Here is a 22,711-nt window from a genome sequence, read left to right as displayed (position 1 = left end):
GAGTCCAAGAACCTTTGTGTGTGTGTATATATATATATATATATATACTTATGTGGGATATTCCATATAAACATACATTAGATTGCTTCATCAAAAACAAAATAGCCCCCACTTTTTTTTATCAAAAAAAAAAAAAAAAACCCTCTGTTGAAGGGCTTCACCCGCAAAAAGCGCATCTGGTACTTTTCACTACCACCACAACCACAACACAAAAAGCATTTGGTATAATATTTTCCCAATTTTTTATTTGAAGGAAAAGTGGTTGACTTTACTTGCCAAACAAAATTTTCTCTCTCAATGTTTGCTTGTGCTAAAGTTGGTCCTGATTGTCGGCAAAATATGAAAAACTTTCGTATGCGCCACGTGCATGTCTGCATTAGACATGTGTCATATTGACATATGGCCCCATATGAGATACCATCTCGTAAAATATATATCACATCATTATATTACATATTAAAGAATAGGTACAATCATATTTAATTAATTCTAATACTCATTTGAAAATCCAACTTAACTATAAGTTTATTGAAATGTTATTATGTGTGATAGATTGCATTAAATTTTAAATAAAAAACTGATGTGGTAATATTTTATTAGACGATGTAAAACATAAGTTTTACACCCCATCATTACTAAATTTGAACTCATAATTTGAACCCAAAGAGAAGAAGTAGTACTGCAGCATAATAGGGAGAGACAAGATGAATGAGCTAAGCCAAACAAAATTTGTCAGTGTTGAAAGGGAAAAAAATTCAATTGTTATTTGATTTTTCATATCCAAATTTGCTTGAAAAAGTATTGAAAATTTCTTTTTGTGTATATTATGGTATAAAATATTGAAATTTTCTTATTCTAGATAATTATATTGAGTTAGGATGAGATTTTAACCATCTCGATTTACATATGCCATCAAAGGCATGAGATACCGCAACATTTCAAAAGAGTATTGGATAGAGTTCAAAGGCTGGGAGTTGAGAAAGTTGAGGAGTAAAATTGAAAAGGTGATTTTTATTTATTTTTTAACATTGAATATTTCTCAAGTTTCAGTGAAATTATATTGATCATTTTTTCCAGTGTAACTTTTACTGCCTTAGGGGTTAGATTAAGGAATCCTATGCCTATGTGTAATGAAAAGTTATATAATTATATGAATAGATGACATAATACACGTGTTGTTACTTGTTAGCTCAATAGTGTTTACTATGCAATGAAAATTTACAAAAAAGTAGAATACAAATATGTTTGTTACCACAATGTGGACAACATATTCCATATGACCCTCCAACGATCCATTCCTGATTCCGGCACTGATCAAGTGTAATCTATTTAAATTTGACTAGTCACCAAATAATGAATAGAAGAGATTTATTTGTTGTAAAACACTAGTTTAAAAGCATGTTCTAAAGACTTAGGTTTTCCCTGAAAGCAAAACATCTCTCATTCTGTGTGTGCAACACTAGAAGGCAATGAAAAAGTTCACGGATGCTTGAAAGCCTTGAATAATTAAATGGCCGTCAACTTGAAAGACAAGACCAAACTTTAAGTTCTGGTCCCATCCCATGAATTTCACAGCTAAAGTCTAAAATGCTGATTAAAGTAAAATGTACTTTTTTGTTTCTCTATTTTCGTCAACCTGATTGCAAAACATGCAATGGGGCTCCTGGTCAAAACATTTACTATGATAGCTATAGTTCAAGTACTCATGAATGGCGGGTTGGTACCACGTTTTATTATTATCATTATTTTTTTGATAAGTCGGTAATTCCATCAAGAAGATACCAAGTACAAATCAGCAAAGAATCAGCTTTGATGTACTAACTCTAAAAACAATCACTCAAACAACCCCTCAAACCGAGTTCTGAAAAAAGAACTACACAACTAGCCAAAGTTACAGCAGAAAGCAAATTGCAACAATGAAAGAACTAATCTATAATTGGCAACTACCAAAAAACCAATGCCAAAAACTCGTAGCAGAAGCAAAACAAAGTTCCCCGAATTAGCAATCTTCCCAAGCCTAGTCTTGACACCCTATCAATTTCTCTTCTGAGATGACATCTCCATTGTGAGCCGTATTGTTTCTTCGTACCACTTTAACCAAGCCAGACAACTTTTTCCTCCATTTTTAAAGCTAACCCAGTTAAGTTGGTATTTAAGGATCTAACAGTTAACAGTTATCTGAATGCAGATATTTATGTGTCAAGGATTTTTTTTTTTATGAATAGTTGTTTTAAGGGTTGCACTATATATCTCAGATCAAAATATGTAGACAGAGATTACGGCAGCTAAGGGTCAAAATTTTACATTTTTCTCAATTTTCTATTAACAGCCTCTAAGAAGTAAGAACATGTGATTATCTGAAACACACTATTTCAGGACAAAATGCAGACACCGCGTGAAACTAAATAGGATAACATGTCTTGTTCTATTTTGCACCTTTATTTTCTATTGACATGTGCTTTTTATATATTAAAATATCTGTACAGTAGTCATGCCTTCTTTGCAATAACATTGAGTATAATCCAAAAACGTGGTTGTCGGTGTAAATGTAATACTGGAACATCTGAATAAGAATTTTCTTTTGTCATGTGCTCACATGTCGAATATGAATGAGAAAATATCTTATGCATTTGTGTTTAGTAGTTTAGCAGCATTTGTGAAGCATTTGGATTGACATGTTATCATCATCCAGTACACCAAATGTTAATTTGTTCTTGTTGAACTCCTCATAGGATTGCGGGATGAATACTTAAAGCATTTGGATTGGCTTTTTAACCAAAGCTTTTAAGTTATGATATATTGTAGATGTGTCTTCGTGACTAATGTATGGATACGGCAATACATTAAAAATTCACTCCGAGTACCCTTTGCATTCTTCTCAAAAAAAAAAAAAAAAAAAACCCTTTGCATCACTAAAAAGAATAAAAGTCATTGATACCTTATTGGTTGACATGATTTTTGGGCAAGTGTATCTAGGTACAAAAAAAAAAAAAAAATATATATATATATATATATATATATATATATATGTAACTTATCAATGAACTCTAACTCAAATGATACTTCCTTCGTTATCATTTTTTCTTCTAAGAATAGATGATTGGTGAGCTTATAGCTTACTCAAATATAGACTTAATAACTTATTTAAGTATTATTGGTGGGGAAAGAATGTTGATTTCTTATCAAAGAAGTAAATTAGTATTTCTTATCTAACAAGGAATAGGAGTTGGTGTCTTTTTATATATATATATATATATATATATATATGCAATCCTAGTAAAGAGTTTGGTGACTTTAGAGTCCTCCCAATCCCATATAATGAGAAAAAGACTCATTAAAAAAAAAAAAATTACATGGTGGAGGTTTTTTTGAATATTAGTTTGTGTACGAGTTGATGGCTTGCTTATTTTTTTGAGTACAAAAGCACTATTGGGTATATTGGGGTTTGTGGACAGTAAAAGTATTTTTTTCTTTCTTTTTTTAGGGTATATTTAGAATCCGTTTATTTTATTGAAATTAAAAACTTTTTATTGAAAGTATTATAAATAAAAGTAAAAGTTAACTAAAATAGTATAATGAGACCCATGAATAGTACCAAAAAGTATAATGGAATTCATGAATAGTAAAATAAATTGGCAAAATTAATCAGACACTAAAGTATAAAAGTATCATGGGGTGTATTGGGATTTAAGGATGGACTGGATGGTAAAGTCTCATTTTTTTAGTTTGTTATTGGGTATTGAGATTTATTTTATTTTTTATTTTATTATTATTTATTTATTTTTGTGTTAGGCAAGTTATGATAGTTTATGTTTGTGAGATGTTTAAGACCATTTGTGTTTATGAACCGTTTCAATCTGATTGTACTTTTGAGGTTTGTAAATGTTGCTTGTAGAGTTTAGCTCAAATAATAACTCTTGTTTTCTAGATTGGAGCATTATTGTAGAGTTCGACTCAATTTACAACTCTTGCCTTTTGGATTGGTTGTTATCTTAAGATATTCTCTCTTTTTGGATTTAAGAACTTGTGTGAGTCATAGAATGCTACATTGTCCTATCTAGTTTTGGAGTATAAAATGTGCAACCACGTGAAAGATTTGTAAAGAGAGAAAGGCTTGGTTCGAATAGAAATGAAACGAATACATTATATCAAAAAGAGAGAGAAGTGCTTGATCTATAAGTGAATGATGGGGAATATAAGTGCACAGAAAGGAACGTATTGCGCTGCTACAAACAACCCCTAGATTATGAGAGGTTATTTCATGAGACAATCTCTTAATATATATTTTCCCACATTATGTAACTTATATTTATATTTCGTTTTGCTCCTTCTCACATTAATAAAATGAACGAATTTATCTGATAGCGTAATAGAACGACTACTATTACTCTTCCATTGATTGCTATCCATTTTTACAGTTCTAAAAAAGGCGTAGAACCTCACATGACACTACACAATTAGGTCCATAACATAAAATCTTAATTATGAAAAAAACTCTATTTCCAGTAACAGATGGAGAATGAGGGAAGGGCATGTATTCAAAAAGGAAAAACACTTGGTTCCACTATAGTACCTTTTTCAACATCAAATTTCCCCATAAAATTTTAGTGCAAGGACAGTAGGAATGTAGGGCTAAAATAATATAGCAAATACGCTCTCCAGTACATATCATTCTCGAGGAAACCACAGGTACAAGATGGTTCAAATATGCGTTATGACCATCACAAATAAATATTGTTAAAATACTTGGGTCAACAACCAAGTAAAAATAGAAGCACAAAGATAAATGACGAAATACAAAAAATATCACCTAGCCGAGCAAGGGGTCATGGAACCTGTTAGCATGAAACAATAATCAGAATAACGAAGCCTTCATGACCCATTCTGCTCGTTGGCTTTCAGCAAAAGCCACTCTGAGAAGAACTCAATCAGATGCGCTAATCCCTGTCTTAAACCGTAATATTATGTAAAAGCTAGGGTTTACTAATAATACTCTCTCAAGTGATGGATCCACCCCCCTAAAGGCTTCAATCAGATAAACCAGCCCTTTGCTTGAGATGCGCCTTGAAGTCCATAATATCACCCTCCCACCGGGTAACAGCTTGATTCTCACACACCCATATCTCATGGGCAACCTGGTTAATAAGCCTGAAATCATGGCTAACAAGAACTAAACCCCCATCCCACTCATTCAATGCCTCAGCCAGGGAGTCAATGGTCTCAATATCCAAGTGGTTAGTTGGCTCATCCAGCAGCAGCAACTGAGGTTGCCTGTACGCCAACCATGCAAAGATCACCCGGCTCCTTTGCCCATCTGATAAATTCTTCATAGGCATCACCTGGGCTTTACCAGTCAGTCCAAATTTCCCAATTGCTGCCCTCATTTTCTCTTCCTCATTTCCTGGGTACTCTCTAATCATGTACTGAAGGGCAGACACCTCCAAGTCAAGTTTCTCAGCCAAATGTTGATGGAACTGTGCAATTCTAAGGTGATTATGCCGCCGAACCATGCCATCAGTAGGAACCACGTCACCTGTCATCAGCTTCAGCAGTGTACTCTTACCAGCTCCATTGGGACCAACCAGAGCTACCCTTGAGTCCAAATCTACCCCAAAGTCGAGGTTCTTGTAGATGAGATTATCAGGTGTATAACCAAATGCTACTTCCACAAATTGAAGCACAGGAGGAGGAAGCTTCCCAACATCAACAAAGCGGAAGACCAATACCTTGTCTCTCGCAACCTTCTCAGTAAGTCCACCTCGCTCCATTTTTGCCAATGTTTTCTCTTTGCTCTGTGCTTGTCGAGCTAGTTTTGCTGACCCATGCCCAAATCGAGCAATATATTCCTTCATTGACGCGATCTGCTCCTGCTCCCACTTGTACTGTTTCATCTGGTTCTCTTCCAGTTCAGAACGGGTCTGAACATATTGATCATAGTTACCAGTGTAAATCTTCAATGCCTTGTTTTGCATGTGGATAATGTTTGTGCAGACACCGTTCAGGAAGTCCTGGGAGTGTGATACCACAACCAGGATGCGATCAAACTTCTTCAAAGTTTCCTCCAACCAGACACAAGCCTCTAGATCTGTATCCCAGACAAAACCAATTAATTATTATGACCCAACTTATCCATTTTTTCCAACCACAGAATAAAACAAAAGGAGAAAAGCTATTAAAAAAATTAAAGAGCTGTGAATCTATTCAAGTTGGAGACATCTGTGTTCTCATACACGAGGATTGCCAAAGGAAAAAAAGAAAATAACTCCCTTCGTGTACCCAAAGGGCCTAATAGGCAACAAACAGACTGAATAGGGGAAGCTGCAGACCAGCAACAGATGTGCAAACAACAAATATTGCTTTTGACATAATGCCAATATGGACCAACTAAAAATGGCATTCAATATTCACTTAGATACCATCCAATATTCACTTTTAAATCATGCCAGCTATAATTTATTAATTTTTCCTGATGCAACAGTCCATTAATTGCTAATTAGTGAAGATAACAATACTCTAGAAGCATATGATTTGGCTCATCATACTAGAATCCTACAAACACAATGAATAGGCCCACCTCCAGGCTCAAACAATTATGGATTTTGTTTAAACTAGAGTTACAATGAAAGAACCAACAGAGGTTCTTCAAAACTTACCAAAGAAGAGGCAAAAAAAAAAAAAAAACAGCAACAAAGAAGAAAAAGTTACCCCTACAAACATGCCTAGCAATTGAAAAAAGAAGAAAAACATGCAGTTATGGGAAAATTTTTTTTAACACTGTACACAATACTTGCATCAAAAAGACTTACCAAGATGATTGGTAGGTTCATCAAGCAACAGGATGGTTGGATTCATAAAGAGAGCCCGCGCTAAAGCAATCCTCATTCTCCATCCTCCTGAAAAATCCCGAGTTTTCTTTGCCTGCATCTGCTTATCGAATCCAAGACCAAACAAGATTTCAGCTGCACGTTTCTCTGCGGTTGCTGCATCCATGGCTTCTAGACGTTCATAAATGCGTTCAAGAGCTTCACCACCCCCATCATCCTAGAGCCAGAAGTATATTGAAGTCACAAGAAATTCTCAACAATTAACGGGCACTAAAAAACTATGTAACTTTAACACATTACACACCTGTGCAGCCAAAGCTTCAGCTTCTCTTTCCAATTTCAACCTCTCCTCATCACATTCCATGACAGCCTCAAGTGAAGACAAGTCAGAAGCTTCAATCTCCCTCGAGAGATGATAAATATCCATGTGGTCAGGAATTGGAAGCTCTCGACGTCCTATTGCAGTAAGAAGTGTAGATTTTCCACACCCATTTAACCCAAGCAAACCATAACGTCTGAGGACATAAAATTTTATGAACATTAGCTACATGCATCCATAAATGGCCCCTTACAAGACAAATAATAAAGTAGCAAAAAATTACGAACCTGCCATAGTTAAGCTCCAGCTCAGAATCAACTATTAGATCATGTCCATGAAAAGTAACAGATAAAGACTCTATCTGCAATGAATAAACAAGTCAGTTAATCATCAACATTGCTTATTCTAATGACACACACGACTATAACAGGAATGCAGAAATTTTCTTCCCGTACAATATTACCTCCTCCAAGGAGTTCCAACAAGGATGAATAGTGGATTATATTCACAATGGGATTTTCAAGCAACTGACCCTGGAAACATAGAGGTCCTGGTGACAGACCCAGCTGCTCAACTAGATGTTTGTCTAGGTGCACCAAGCTAGCAACAATAAGCTAAAAGTGAGACTCGCTATAGCAAGGACATCCATTATATTTTTAGTTCTGTATAGTCATCTACAGACCCAATAACTTATACTGCCTAGAAAACCTTAATGGAACTTTTTGAACCATAAAAATCCCTTGGAAACATTTCTCCCTCCAACAATCAGCGAGGTCAACAAGTTCTTTTTTTTATATATATTTTTTAATTGTTTCCCAAGTTAATTGAGAAAGTTCACAAAGTACAACATGCGATACTGTAATTACTTTATTAATGTCAACTTGAAATACTTAGAATGATATTAAATATACAGCTAATTTATTATCTTAGGCTTCGCATCATTTGGAAATATTGGTCTTTTACTAAAAAATTATAATAGGTGATTGATGTCAAATATTTTGGTTCGTATGTAGTGTAATATTCCCAAAGAGTAGCATTCTTTAATAGGAATACCAGAATTCTTTTGCACTGACATAATCTATGTATTACAAAACTAATCACCAACACAGGTTAATCATATCCTTCTAAAACCATTATCAAATCTAACCCTAAAAATAAGACCATTCAAACCTAATAATAAACTTGAAGAAAATAAAAACACGAACTCTGAATTTATACATATCATGAACTCAAATCACATGTATCTAATGCTTATTAGGCACAGAATGAATTTTCCAAACAAGTTGGAGGCTCTATAGATTAATCTAAGAATAGGCTTTATGAAAATTTCTATAAATAAATAAATAAAAACAAACAAACAAAAAGCAAAGAACTATCAAAACTAAAAGAGAACAACTCTTTCATGCTGAACCTTCACCAACTATGGAAAAGCTTAAATTCCCTAAATCCTACCAGACTCAACTTCATACAAAGAATACATTCAGTGTAGAACAGACACCAAAGTAAAAGGCCAAAGTTTGTTTAAAGACAACCCATTTTTTCTAGCTTAAAACAACATTCTTTAGTGATGAAGAGCAAATTTTCCCCATAATCAATCAGATATGAACAACTAGTGCAATCTTTTTACTTATCAATGCAAAAACCCACCTACCAAAATCCGATTTTTTTTTTCCTCCCATGAATGCATTTCAATAATAACTACTACTTTCCAAGCATAACATCACACAAAATTCCGTTCACACATTAAATCACAGAAAACAGTATCAACAAAGCCCTAGAATTTCAACACACACGAGCAAATTATTTCAGATGCAATTCCATCAATCAACATGTAAGAGCTCATCGATCGAAATCGGCGAGAGAGAGAGAGAGAGACTTACGCGGATATCTCGGGAGAGAGGATGCGAGCAGAGCACACCAGTGCAAGTCCGATCCGAAATCAGAAGCGCCTCAACCCCGTTCGCCAACTTCTCCGCTCCGTTCTGCGAATCCGACGCCGCCGCAGCCGATTTCGACGAAGTCGCGGCTGCCTTTCCTCCTCTCTTGGCCGCCGCCGCCGCCTTCTTCTGCGCCGCCTTCTTCTTGCTCGCGTCCGACACCATCTTCAACCTAAACAACAACAACAAAACCAAATCATCAACAACGCTAACGAGAAAATCAAATCAAATCACTTCGATGAATAAAGCAATATATCCTAGGGATTAGAGAGACGAACCTTTTGTGGCGGAGATCGGAGGAGGCGAAGAGCGAGAGAGAGAGGGGGGCTCGGAATTGAGATCTAGGGTTTGGATGAAATAGAAGCCAAAAGTGGAGGTAAAGAGATTTGTTAGTGGTGGTGTTTATTAGGTTATATAAGGAAGAGAGAAGGGTATGGGGTTAAGGAATGATGATATATATATATATATATAAGAGTGCGATACTTCCACGTGGCTCAGAACTTGAGGGGTGTCTCTTTTTGAAAGACTTGTAAAAAAAAAAAGTCCGACACCACAACAACAACTCTCTCTATAAAAACACAACACCTGTGTGGGTTGCGTATGAGACTTGACTGACTGATATACCCTTTCCTAAATTATAGGCAGCCTTTGGAAAAGGGTATATCTGGCAAACAACTACAGTGATTTTGATGTGATTTTAGTAGTCTACTGTATAGGTCGGTCTGATATTTTTTTTTGTTTAGGGGTTTTGATACGACGACGTGTTACTTATCATCAGCTTTACATCTCTAAAACCCCTGAGATCACTTATTAAAACCCCTAAAGATCTCAAAAATTTTCAATCCTGCCACTGTTTACATTTCAGCCTTTTCATTTTTGGTTTCACTGTTCACTCTCTCTCTCTCTTCTCTCAATAATCGGTTTCTCCCTCTATCTTCAGAAATCAATAAAATGATGCTCGGAGTTGGACCCGCTTGCAACCCAAACCAAATCCACTGCTTGGTTCAATGATATTGTAAGTTTTTTTTTGATACTGGATCTCTCTCCCTCTCTGCAATATATTTTGTTTGGGTGCTGAGAAAATAATGGACAAAGTAACGAAAAATTTTCTTTTTGTAACTTGCTGTAGTTTGCTCAGAAAAATGGCACTTTCTTTATTTCTTTTGTCTGGATGATGAGAATCTGATTAACAAATGAAATACTAGGTATTTTCTTCAACTTGTTGCAGATGTGTCGTGATACAGAGAGAGTATTCTAAAATGCCCTTTCTTTCCTCCTCTCTCTCTCTCTCGAAAATGGGTCTCTCAGCTTCATTCATAAATATTGGTTATTTATCTTGATATATGAAGAGAGTTTCTTCAGTGTGTATAGGTTAGCTAATACAGAGGGAGATTTGAATGTTGGGTGAAGTTGATTTTTAGGCATGGGGAAGAGAAAGTGAAAAGGGTTAAAAATTTTAGGTGGGTGAAGCTGGAAATCTGTAGATTCTTGGGTGGTAGTATTTTTGGGCAGTGTCAAAGACCCAAATTCACGTTTTCCAGGAATTTAGTGAACTTGTCTTTTTGAAACCCAGGTTTTATTTCAACTTTGAAAATGGAAAATTCCAATCTAATGCTTTAAAGACATGTTTTAGGAGTTTTGGACTCGTCATGGTTTGCCTTCTTCATCAATTGACTTTGTGTATTTCCTCATTAAGTGTATCTGCAGCTAGTGTTCTTCCCTGGCATTGTTTTCACATTGTTTTAATTTTTCACCATTACAATTAAAATGTAACTCTACTGCTTTTCACTTCAGTATCTTCCTCTGTATTGTCTTTCTTTAACACTTGCATTACTTTCTTTCTGTTTTTTTGATCAAACCTTTTTCTCTTTAGTCTTTATTACTTCACTTCTCAAAAAACAAAACCAAATCTTGTTTTGGGGTGTGCTTCTTGCAAGCTACTTTAAGTAATAGTAGCTTCCATTATGCCACCCACTTTACTTTGATGTATGTAAAGTAAAATACCAACACTTGTGTGGAGATCCCTTAAAAGTTAAAACCCAGATTTTTTTTTTTTTTTGATAAGTTGTTAAAACTCAATTGTATAATAGCCCCAATTAGGTCTTCTGTTCCTTTAAAGCTGCTAATATGATTTTTTTTTTTTGGTAGGGAGGGGAGGATGGTCTAAATTTTTGGGAACTGTTTATTTTTTTTGCTTCCTAGTTTGTGGTAGCTTTTTTCATGCAATATATATGGGAAAGTGATTCTTTAAGAACGTGGGTGCCAATTACTTTGGTTTGTAGTAGTTATCATAGGGAAGCTAATCATTTTGAATTGAACTAGATTTTGAAACGCAGCCTTATTCTTAGAATGGATGCAAATAGACAATAGTTGCAATCAAAACTATAAAGTTTGTTTAAGATTTATATGCTTCCTTCTTCATTCATTGACTCATTTGATTTAGTCTTATTGGTGTGCTATAAACTGTATTCCTTTCTATATATTGAAACATAATATTGTAGGTTCAACAACCATAAAAAAGCAATAAAAAAATTCATTCTTTTCTTTGTGTATACGCACGCACGTGCGCACACACACACACACACATATATATGTTACCACTAGTTTTATTATGATTCTCTTGTTCTCAATCTATTTTCCTAAGCATGTGGTATTGTTGATTGGGTTTGACTTAGATTTTTCTGTCTATGCGATAGATGCTTAAGTTTTGCAGTTCAGTTACTTAAGTTATCTGGGTGTGATTAAAAATGTGCAGCTTGGAATTATTGATGATAATTTATTTTGGGAATCATTATAAGTTTAACTCCGGTGTATCACCATATTTTGGACATGAAACTTCCTTTGCAAATTGTCTATGTGGTTGAGTTTTGGCTTTTACTTATGTTTTTAATTTCTCTTTTAGATTTATTATCCCCTAGATTCATGAGTGCAAGTACTAAAAGTGTCATTCTCTTTGATCATAAGACTCATATGTACTATGACACAATGGAATGTACTATGTTCCCTTCCTTTATATTTTGAATTAAGATTCTGCATGTTGGGAAAGTTTGAGGAAAGAAATTTAATATGGATTATCTAAGTCCTGGAATTTGGATGTATCATTTCTATTTTCTGTTCTTCTTTATGGTTTCATCACTTTCATGGGTGTCAAATGACGTGATTTTGATTTGATTTCTGACTATGTGAGCATTGATTTTGCATCTAAGAGTTTTAGTTGCCTCCTTCAATGACTTCAAGAATGTGTAAAAGGGTGGTTAAGCTTTCATAATAATAATAATAATAATAATAATAATAACAACATTTTTTAGCCCATTTTCTCAAAATTGGAATTTTGATGCTAAGAAAGGTTATATTTTTTTCTGTACACAGAAGTATATATATGTTTATACCTGCTGTTCTCTTATTCTTTCAATTGAAAGCATTAGGAATTTGCATCTACAGTGTCATCTTGATCTGCATCCTTTGTTCATATTTGGTAGTGCTATCCTCTCTTATTTTATTTATTTAATTACATAATTAAAATTTTTATTTATTTACTTAATTAATTAAATTTTTATATGAATGATCAGTTATTTTGGTTCAATTTGTATTACTTACAGAGTTCTGGTGAAAGAACTTCCTGCTGTTTGTGATAGCTTGAGTTGCTTTGTGAGTAAAGGAAAAGGCTAAGCTCCACGTAGGAATTAGATTACATTTAAGGTACATTTTCTCATTCTTCATAGATTTTGTTTCTTGTTATTTCTTCAAAGTTTTGGGATGGCTTCATTAGGAAGGCATCATTCTGTTTGTTTTGCTTTCTTTTATTTTTCCTTAGATGTTTGCAGGATAAGTAGAGCTTCCTTATTCTATATTTTTTACTTGCATTATAAATTTGATTTGTCGACATGGTGATCTCAAGTGCTATTTTCAGTATGCCTATAACATGGTTTTGGTATTTGATCTGAATTAATCTAGCTTGATCTAGTTGGTTGGGAGGTGATTCCATAATGTTTATCTTTAGGAAGACGTATAGCAAACCTAAGGCCTAATGCAAGATAAGCTGGGCCTCTCCCTCAAAGGTCTTGTATATACAGCCACAATTATTCCTTTGTAGGATCTAAACCGAACTTTAATATATAGCTAAATGCCACCCTGATAGATATATTGACTCATTTTTTGAGGTAGCATTATTAGAGCCTTCAGGATCTTATATGGGTCCACCTATAATATGGTTTTGTTATTTAATCTCATGCCTTTAGATTTACTGCCTCCTTTTAGATCTTGGTATGCCTGGAATATTTAAGGATCTCTTTCTCCTATATTATTGGAACATAGTCTGAAAATTTTTCATTATTTTAGTGCAATCAGGTTGATATAAAATGCCTCTTTGTTCTTGGTGAATATGAGCTGCTTAATTGCAATGCCTGTGTAGTAGTGGCAATTTACCAACCCCCTGGTGCCAAACGGAGTAGGTTTTCCTGCCCCAATGAGTGGAGGGAGCAAGTTAGTTGTAACCTAAGGGTGAGGTGGGGCAAGGGCTGAGTTTTTGGAGCGCGAGTGATTTCAGGATATGTTTTTGTGATTCCATTCATATATCAACCATCCAATCGATTAATGCCTTGGTTACCAAAATTATTGTGCTGTAGTCTTCCCTAATAACATCTACCCTTTTTGTGGGTAATTTTGTTTGTTGTTTGTTTTGTTTTTTTTTTTCTTCAAAATATCGTACTAGGATTACATCAACACAATTTGTAAGTTGTTCGTACCTTGTTAGATACAGAGATTCTTTAGAGAAGAGATGTAATCTTTGGCATATTCAGCAATATATAAACCTTGTGTGAACCATCTGTATTATTTCTGCTTCATTTCTCAGTGGAAATTCCATCATTTGTTCTCTGTCTCTCCCGTCCGCCCCCGCCAGCGGGGTGGGGGGAACACCATGATTTTTATTTTGGTTTTGAAAGGGAAAACTTTGTTCTTCCTTGTTTCTTTTTTTCTTGTAGTTCTTTATCAGACCATAACTGTTACTTTGGTGGATCTAAACAGAACTTCTATCTTGCTATGCCAACCTGTTAATTATAAAATTCATTTCTTTGTGGACAAATCTTGACTGAGATGTAATTTGACATCAAATTGATTTATTGTTAACAATAACATCAGGACTGTCAAAGGATGACGGTTTTAAAGCGGTATGTGCTCCGGTTGTTCATATCTATAAAGTACATCACGGCAAATGTGGTGGACAGAAATAATGGACGAATTGTTGTAACAGCATCAACAGTTGAACATTCTATCAAGGACTCACTTGAGTGTGGTCGGTCTTGCAATGCAAAAGCAGCTGCTGTTGTTGGAGAGGTGTTGGCTATGCGACTCAGGGTGGAGGGTCTTGAACAGGGGCAGGGCAGAGGGATTCATGTTGATTTAAACAAGGAAATAGAGAAGAAAGGCTTTAAAAACCGCACTAAGATCTGGGCCATTGTCAATTCTCTTAGGAACAATGGAGTCAAACTTATTTTGGATGATGATGATGATAGTACATCCCGGCCAAGTTAATAAAAAAGGTTCCTGCATTTTTCCTCTTGGTATTATATATAGAAGATAGCTTTACAAATGTTTTGTTATAGAAATTTTTGTTTTCTTGCAAAGAAGAAAATGGATATAGGAGCATGTCTTTAGAATTTTAAATTTGATATGCAACAAAAATGCTAATAGAGGTAGTTGGCTAATCTAGCTGGTAATTATAATTCTCACTTCTGCTTTACACTCACATCTTCTATTTTGATACCATAATTCTATTTCTCCTATCTTAAAATTGGATAAAATGGGCCTAGGCTTTGCATGTGTTTACGGGGATGTTAATGAAGGAATGGGCCTGGGCTCTGCCTGTGTTTCTCTTGGACAAGTCACATAATTCTAGTTCTCCTATATTGAAAAAACATAAAATATTGCTGGAATGCGGACATTAAGGATAGCATGGGGTTATTGCACATGGGAATTCACAACATACTTGAGCTGCCATGGGAGTTCAAACTGTCTTGTAATCAACCAAACTTTATTTACCTTGCTGTGATGGAAAGGGAAAAAGTACAAGAATGAACCATGGAAAATGCCTTTAAAAGAAACTTCTTTCATTTTCATGGCTTTGCCTTTTCCACACAATTTCACTAATACCCAATACAAAAGGTTACTTGTGTGACTGTGTGAGCCTCAATCTGTCACAAACTAATTATAATAGCACCTATGAATACACTTTTATTTCTCATAAGAATTACAAACCAAACTTTTTCTCTTGGTGAAACTTTCACACGGTAAGAGATGTGGAAACTTTCGAGAAACATGGAGGAAAAGAAGTGGAAAACAGAGTGTCCATGATTGCTTGAATAAATTACAATATTACTCTGGCAAAAGGATAAGGATTATGATCAATGCATTCTGATTATTTGTTCTCTTATATATTTTATGAGTGATTTTTTTTAACATGTAGAGATAATTATTAATCTCATCAACGGCGAAAAGAAAATTTCAGGCTATATATCTTACTGCTAGCTAGGGTATTACATTGAAGTTGCATGCACTCATATAGGATATATTAACTTCTAAGTTCTCCAAATGAAATTTCTTAGTACTATTACATCATTACATGCAAAAGATACTAGCAAGATATTTGTTGTTTCTAGACCACTTAAAAATTAAAATTGACACCCCCTCCCCTTTTTAATTGAATTAACTACTACACTAACAATTTTGGACAAAGAATTCAAAGAAATTAGTTTAAGGACAATTTTGATTTTACCTAAATTATATGATACCTTTAGTGTTTGAGAATGTAAAAATGTTTATATGTGTAAGCATTGGAGCCACCTAACGGCCTAAGGATGTCATCAAATCATAATTTTTTTGTGCATCAAAATAGGGCTGTGTTTATTACACACGGTCTTACACATACCCTATTTTTGAACTAAAACTGTAACTTGGAAGTCACAAATTTGTACTTGGAAGTTATGATTTCAGCACTTCTCCAAAAAATAAAAAAGGTCACAATTTTAGTTAAAAAATGGAGTATGTGTAAAAGCTTATATGCAACAAGTATTACCCTCTGTAATAAGGTTGTGGGTAATTTGTTTAGGGAGAGACTTTGGGTGAACTGCCACCATTTTGGGAGAAGAAAGATGGGTTTAATATAGGTTTATGAAATGCCACACAAAAATACATACATAAACATATATATAATGTATTACAAAACACACACATGTATGTATGTATGTATAAAGTAGGTAAACATCTTCCCATAAAAATAAAAAATAAAAAGATAAACACCCTTAGAGCAATAGCATTAGGCATGATATCTCAAATTTTCAATCAATTTTTTACTAAATTCAACCACAAAACCCTTGCACCAAACTTCATATGCTTTAGTAAAGATTGTGAAATATAGAGTGTCTCTCCCTCGTTATCTGAGACATTGTAATAAGATGATCTTTTATTTATTTTTATCATTTTTATTCACAAATCTCTCTCTCCCTCCCTCCCTCCATTTCCGCACTGAATCATATTACATTAGAGTTCCCACTCTCTCATTAAAGCATCAAATTTTGGGAGGTCTTGACTGGAAGTCCAATACCTATTTTGATCAACGCTCTCCCAATAAAATTTCAGGTGCCTGCATACTAAGTCTGCCCATAATGCAAGCCTGATGTTTGAGGAAAACTAGTAGATGCACCTCGGGATTGTAGCACCTTAGAGTTTTTGTAAACTTCGAAGTGAGGGTTAGAATAGTTATTATATTTTTTTTTTTACACACATTGGCAGGGTGAAAAATACATGCAAACTATATTTATTATTCTCAAAAAGGCATGGGTTGCTTTATGGAAGCCAATGATTCAAGGAGGGATGACTTTTAAAAGATTTGACGACATTAATACAACCTTTTTAGCATAGATGGTTTGGTGGGTGTTTCCACCTAAAAATTGTTTTTGTATTTTACTGTTCATTGCTAAATAAGATGTTAGATCCAATTGGCTTAAAGCTCATGTTGTAGCTAGCGTCTCATGGAGTTAGAGAAGCATTGAAAAGGAGATGCCATTGAAGAAGGCTTGAGGTGGTTTGTTCAAAGAGAGATTTTAGATAAGTTGTCACTATTTTGGGAGAAGAGCGATGGGTTTTATATAGATTTATAAAATTTCATACAAACATATAGACATAAAAATAAACTTAAACACACGCGCACATATATATACAAACTAGGTAACACACCCTTAAAGCACTAGCATTAAGCACAATTTCAATGCTTGGAACTCTTTTACAAGCAATGGTTTTACAAAAATGATATTTTGCAAGACTGATGGCACCCAATTGGCATCCTATTCCTCAAAATATGGATATCGGGCATTCTATGATGCAACCAGCTCAATAGAAGCCAAAGTACCTAGTGTTTTTAAATATAGAGACTAGGTTTGACCTCCTGCCAAATCAGAGGAGGTATTCAAAGCAAGTTAAGTTTGATAGAAATAATGCAAGGAGACAAGCCTATCTAGACTCCTGGCAAATCAGGGAGATGCACTTGTACAAAAACCTGAAAAAAAAAAACATTAGAAATAAGCTTCCTGAGGTAGGATGGTGGAAAATACTACGGTTTCCTAAGGCAATTTCAAAACATGCTTTTGAAGGGTGGCTGACTATTCATAATAGACTCACAACTAAGGCTCGGCTAATGGGTTGGAGTATTGTTGTGGATACTTTATGTGTGTTGTGCAAGATGAGAACAGAAATAGAGAAGGACTTATTCTTTGAGTGCTTCTTTTCGAGAAGAAAATGGAGATGTTTGATGTCATGGTGTTTGATTAATTGGAAGGCCAAAGTACCAATGGCGTGAATCTAGACTAATTGGTGGAACATTGAAATCATTGCGCTGTAGACTATATCTAAAAATGATAAAGTGGGAAGTAAATAATAGTATTGAAAGTGCTGGAAAATTCTGGAACTCTATAAAAAACAGAGCTTGCTGCTGTTTGTGGGACATTTTTGTCTGTGTTATGGGGACTAGTAATCTAGATGTAGGTGTTTACTGAGTTGAAAGTTGCTGCTTGAGTTGTTGTACTATATTGTTATTGCTTGATGCTTATTTTAATTTCTTGCTCATCTATTTTTTTTTTTTTTTAAATAAAATAAAATTGTGTGGGTTGCACAAAGGCCTTACAAAATGTTTTTATGAGGGTGAAAGATTGCCCTCACATATGAGTAGGTAGAACATTTATGACACACAAAAACCTGTCACAAATTCTTAGATATATTCATAAATCATAAATTCACATGGACCAGTGTACCAAAACCAGGCAACAAAGCTTGAGTCGATATCATGGACCAGTGTACCAAAACCAGCTAATGATTTTACAAGCTCTTTAACTGATAAACATTTCCTTGTAATGCGTTCTAGGAATTAACAACCAAGAAACGGAAGGCCTTAGATTAAATTCAATCAATTTATGAAGTTGGGACTTGGGAGCATAACCCAAGGAAGTGCCTGAAAATCAAAATCCATGTAATAAACCCATCTAAATTTTCAGGGTGCGTGCATGTGGTCTTCAAGTTCAGTCACAAATGAAAAAAGTAGCTTTAAGCCTTTATCTGCGATGGTTACAGGGGTGTCAATGAAGGAATGGGCCTGGGCTCTGCCTTTGTTTCTCCTCTGACAATACACATAATTCTATTTCTACTATCTTAAAAAAATATGAAACATTGCTGGAATGTGATCTTCAAATTTTAGAGATTGAGGATAGCATAGGGTTACTGCATATGGGAATTCACAACAACATACTTGAGTTGTCATGGACATTTCATCTCATCTCGTGAATAATCTAACCTAACATTGCTTTCTAGCTAAATCAACTAAAATTCTTCTTAAGTGAAAGTAGGATTTGAATTGAATCATATCTTTTGCACTTGTGTTATTTGTACTTATTTTTAGTTTATGCATCGATTTAGTCACAGGCTGCCTTGATCGAATGCAATGCATCTCGATTTTGTAATCTAACTTTGTTTGAATAAGACTAGAGGTCAGTTTAGCTTCAATGGAATTGACTTTCTTTCTTATTGAGGTTGATTCTTTCGCATTGAGAGTAATAATCTAATTATGTTTACGTCAATTGTAATGGCATATGGAGTTAAAACTAAATCGAAGGGAACAAATACTCAACTATGCTACGGTGCAATGGAAATTAATCTATTGATCCTAACTTCTTAAAGCAACAAAGTAATTGCAAATTTTACTAAGAAACTATGAAATACATAGCTACTTACAGCAACACCTAAACAAAAATATATAGAACCCTTAACTAACAAAATGTAAGGCCACATGAATGACCAATTTGAGATGTGTCTCTTGTTTGGGGTGCCCGCTTTATTTAAACTTGGAGACCTCAATGATTGTTGACAATTATCTATGATATGTGAAGCAGTGCCCTAAACTTGTCTAGCATGGGGCACTAACCTCTTCTCTTGAATTCTTGTAACCGTAGCAATTATTAGTGTGTTTTACTCATCACGTTTTTAATGGAAAATTATCACCTCATCCATCACATGTTAATCTTGTTATTGTATTGTTGTTTCTTATGATTTATTACATGTGTCGCTTCCTTAAGTTTGCTTTAATGCCATTTGTCATCTTATTATAATATTAATCAATCTAAAGCTAAAAGTTTTAATTTTTCTGGCCCATCTACAGTAAACTTATCCCAATGTAGTCCAACTTAGACAAAATTCAAAGGATGAAAAATATATTCCAAACTTGTTTTTCTTTATTTTTAATGATTATGTTAAAAAAGTATCACAACCATTTTTATTAAGTGAAGACAATAAGAACTGAATGATATATTCCAAGTGACGTGATTTCATCATTATTTGTTTATGAGGAGAATTGAATTATAGTGTCTCTCTTCCACTTATTGTAAGGGAAACAAAGTTGAAGGCTACAATACAATATTTTAAACTCCTTTCCCCTTCATTATTATTATTATTATTTTAAGTAAAAGAAAAAGAAAAAGAGCAAAAGAAAAAGTAACCTATACTTATTAGCAAACTAGGTTCCATCCTCCATATGGCAAAAGGGCTTATCTCTCAACTAAGGAGTTGACTGTTTTGAAGTCTTCACAATAAAGTTCAAGTCATTTCACTTTCAAATGCGTGTGTGTTTTCCCCTCTTTGCCTTACCCATAAAGCTCCTTTGGCAGTAAGTTTTTTTTTTTTTTTGAGAAATCACAAAGGAATGCTATTAATTAGGAAATACCAGCTAAATCAGCTTGGTAAAAGGATAGTACATTAGGTGGAACATCTTCCATCCATATTACACAATTTGGTAAATTAACTGCTAACTGAGCCAAGTTGTGTGCAACTGTGTTACCCTCCCTCTTAGTATGAGAGTAGGATAATTTTGAAAAAGCTGAAGATAATGATAGTGTCTTGCAATAGCAAACTATACGGGGCCAAGGAAAAGAAGTAGCAGACTTCTAGGTAGCTAGTTACAAGGAAAAGTGGAAGATTGTTGATGTCTTAAATACTCATGCATATTTTTACCAACTTCTAATTAATCAAAACGTTAATTTGATAAAATTTATTTGAAAAAGAAAACTGATTTTTCTGACTTTGTAGCTAATATGGACTCATGCAGTCAACAATGCAAATTCACCCAATGATAACAAGAATGCTCATTAGTCCTAATATGATAAGTAATTATAGTTTAAATAATTCTAATTAAAAGGGTATGTGCCATCACCCATAATTGTGTCTACTTTTTATGCACGTTCAAAGAAATTTCGAACATCAACCAGACGTTCTTTACCTTGCTACGATGGAAAGGGAAAGAGTATAAGAACAAACTATGGAAAATGCCTTTAAAAAAGACACTTCTTTTGTTCTCATGGCTTTGCCTTTTCCACACAATTTCACTAATATCCAATACTAAAAGTTACTTGTGTGGCTGTGTGGCCTCAATCTGCATTAACTAATTATAATAGCGCCTATAAATACACTTTTATTTCTCGTAAGAATCACAAACCAAACTTTCTTTCTTAATGAAAATTTCACAGTAAGAGATGTGGAAACTTCCTAGAAACATTGAGGAAAAGAAGTGGAAAACAGAGTCCAAGATTGCTTGAATAAATTACAACATTACTCTAGCAAAAGGATAAGGATCATGACCAATGCATTCTGATTATTTGTTTTCTTATATGTTGTATGCGTGATTTTTTTTTTTTTTTTTTTTTTTTGCCAAAACCACATTTTCGTCCTTACATTTTCACACAATTTTCACTTTAGTCCCTAACTTTTATTTCCACTGCTTTTAGTCCCTATCTTGAAAAACGCGTCTCGTTTTTGTTCTTGTTGTTACATCAAAGACGGAAAATGCACACGTAGCAAATGGAGTACACTGTTGGCACACTAAAAGCTTATGTGGCCATTAAAATAATAATAAAAAATATTATTTGGCATTAAAAAATGCCACGTTAGCATCTAAATTAAAAAAATTAATTTATTAATTTTAACTAAATAAAAAAATTCAAAACATAAATAAAAATCAAAATTCACATGAATTAAGATCTAAAAGTATTTTGAACAAGAACACTAAGAACGCCAACCAAGACTTAAAAGATCTCAAAATTGAAAACCAAAAACCACAGATTGCACAGAAACCACCGCCACTGCCACAAAATCTCTGCCAAACATCCATCAAAACTTCTGCTAAACTCCACAAATTGCACAATTTCTCCAACCCACTCAAATTCTTCACACAAATTGAACCCTCATCAAAATCAAATTCCAAAAATCCATTAAACCCCATTCAATGTGAAACCCAATCTCGGATGGTTTGCTCGAATGCTAGGCATTTTTGCTTGTAGTAGTCTAAAGAGAGTTGGGAATGTGAGGGTGTGAAGAATAGTGAGAGAGATGTTAGAAAGAAAATGTGGGTTTGTGTTTGGTTTGGTTGATCTGTTGCTGGGTTTGTAATTTTTGGATTTTAATTTTGTGTTCTTAAATCTGGGTTTATGTTCTTATTATTCTTGTTCAAGACACACTTAGATTTCAATTAATATCATTTTTGGTTTTTATTTCTGTTTTTAATTTTTTTTATTTAGTTAAAATTAATAAATTAATTTTTTTAATTTAGATGTTGACGTGGCATTTTTTAATGCCAAATAACTTTTTTTATTTTATTTTAATGGCCACATCAGCTTTTAGTGTGCCAATAGTGCATTCTATTTGCCACTTGTGCATTTTCTATCTCTGATGTAACGGCGAGGACAAAAACAAGATGCGTTTTTCAGGATAAGGACTAAAAGTGGTGGAAATAAAAGTTAAGGACCAAAGTGGACTCATGTGAAAATGTAGGAACGAAAATGTGGTTTTTGCTTCTTTTTTTTTTTTTTAACGTTAAAGATAAATTATTAATCTCATCAATTGCCAAAAGAAAATTTGAGGCTATATATCTTACTAGCTAGGGTGTTACATCAAAGTTGCATGCACTCATATAGGATATATCAACTTCTAAGTTCTCCAAATGAAATTTCTCTGTACTATTAAACTATTACATTAAAAGATACCAGCAAAATATTTGACGTTTCAAGACCACTTAAAAATTAAAATTGACCAACCCCCCCCCC

The 22,711-nt window shown here is 34.2% G+C and overlaps 2 protein-coding genes across 5 annotated transcripts; one reads left to right on the top strand and one right to left on the bottom strand.

Annotated features, from left to right (window-relative positions):
- Nucleotides 1–4,618: 4,618 nt before the first annotated feature.
- On the bottom strand, nucleotides 4,619–9,527 carry LOC126723280 (ABC transporter F family member 1). The gene is made up of 6 exons (XM_050426616.1): nucleotides 9,359–9,527; nucleotides 9,024–9,252; nucleotides 7,431–7,504; nucleotides 7,129–7,339; nucleotides 6,807–7,041; nucleotides 4,619–6,085 (listed from the first exon to the last, which is right to left on the bottom strand). The coding sequence occupies exons 2-6, from the start codon at nucleotides 9,243–9,245 to the stop codon at nucleotides 5,028–5,030; spliced, it is 1,800 nt and encodes a 599-aa protein (XP_050282573.1). The 5' UTR covers nucleotides 9,246–9,252; nucleotides 9,359–9,527; the 3' UTR covers nucleotides 4,619–5,027.
- Nucleotides 9,528–9,882: 355 nt separating this feature from the next.
- Nucleotides 9,883–17,084, top strand: LOC126723287 (uncharacterized). 4 transcript variants are annotated; one of them, XM_050426631.1, is made up of 4 exons: nucleotides 9,889–10,095; nucleotides 12,680–12,779; nucleotides 14,220–14,620; nucleotides 16,716–17,084. In XM_050426631.1, exon 3 carries the CDS (start codon nucleotides 14,232–14,234, stop codon nucleotides 14,610–14,612), a length of 381 nt encoding a protein of 126 aa, XP_050282588.1. In that variant the 5' UTR covers nucleotides 9,889–10,095; nucleotides 12,680–12,779; nucleotides 14,220–14,231; the 3' UTR covers nucleotides 14,613–14,620; nucleotides 16,716–17,084. The 4 variants fall into 4 exon arrangements, with proteins under 4 accessions (XP_050282606.1, XP_050282588.1, XP_050282581.1 ...); XM_050426624.1 differs by lacking the exon at nucleotides 16,716–17,084 and having other exon boundaries at nucleotides 9,891–10,095; nucleotides 14,220–14,826; XM_050426640.1 differs by lacking the exons at nucleotides 9,889–10,095; nucleotides 16,716–17,084 and adding an exon at nucleotides 12,503–12,555 and having other exon boundaries at nucleotides 14,220–14,826.
- The last annotated feature ends 5,627 nt before the right edge of the window (nucleotides 17,085–22,711 follow it).

The sequence above is a fragment of the Quercus robur genome, chromosome 1 (genome assembly GCF_932294415.1).
Source record: "Quercus robur chromosome 1, dhQueRobu3.1, whole genome shotgun sequence".
NCBI lineage: Eukaryota > Viridiplantae > Streptophyta > Magnoliopsida > Fagales > Fagaceae > Quercus > Quercus robur.
This window is presented reverse-complemented; position numbering and strand designations above follow the sequence as displayed.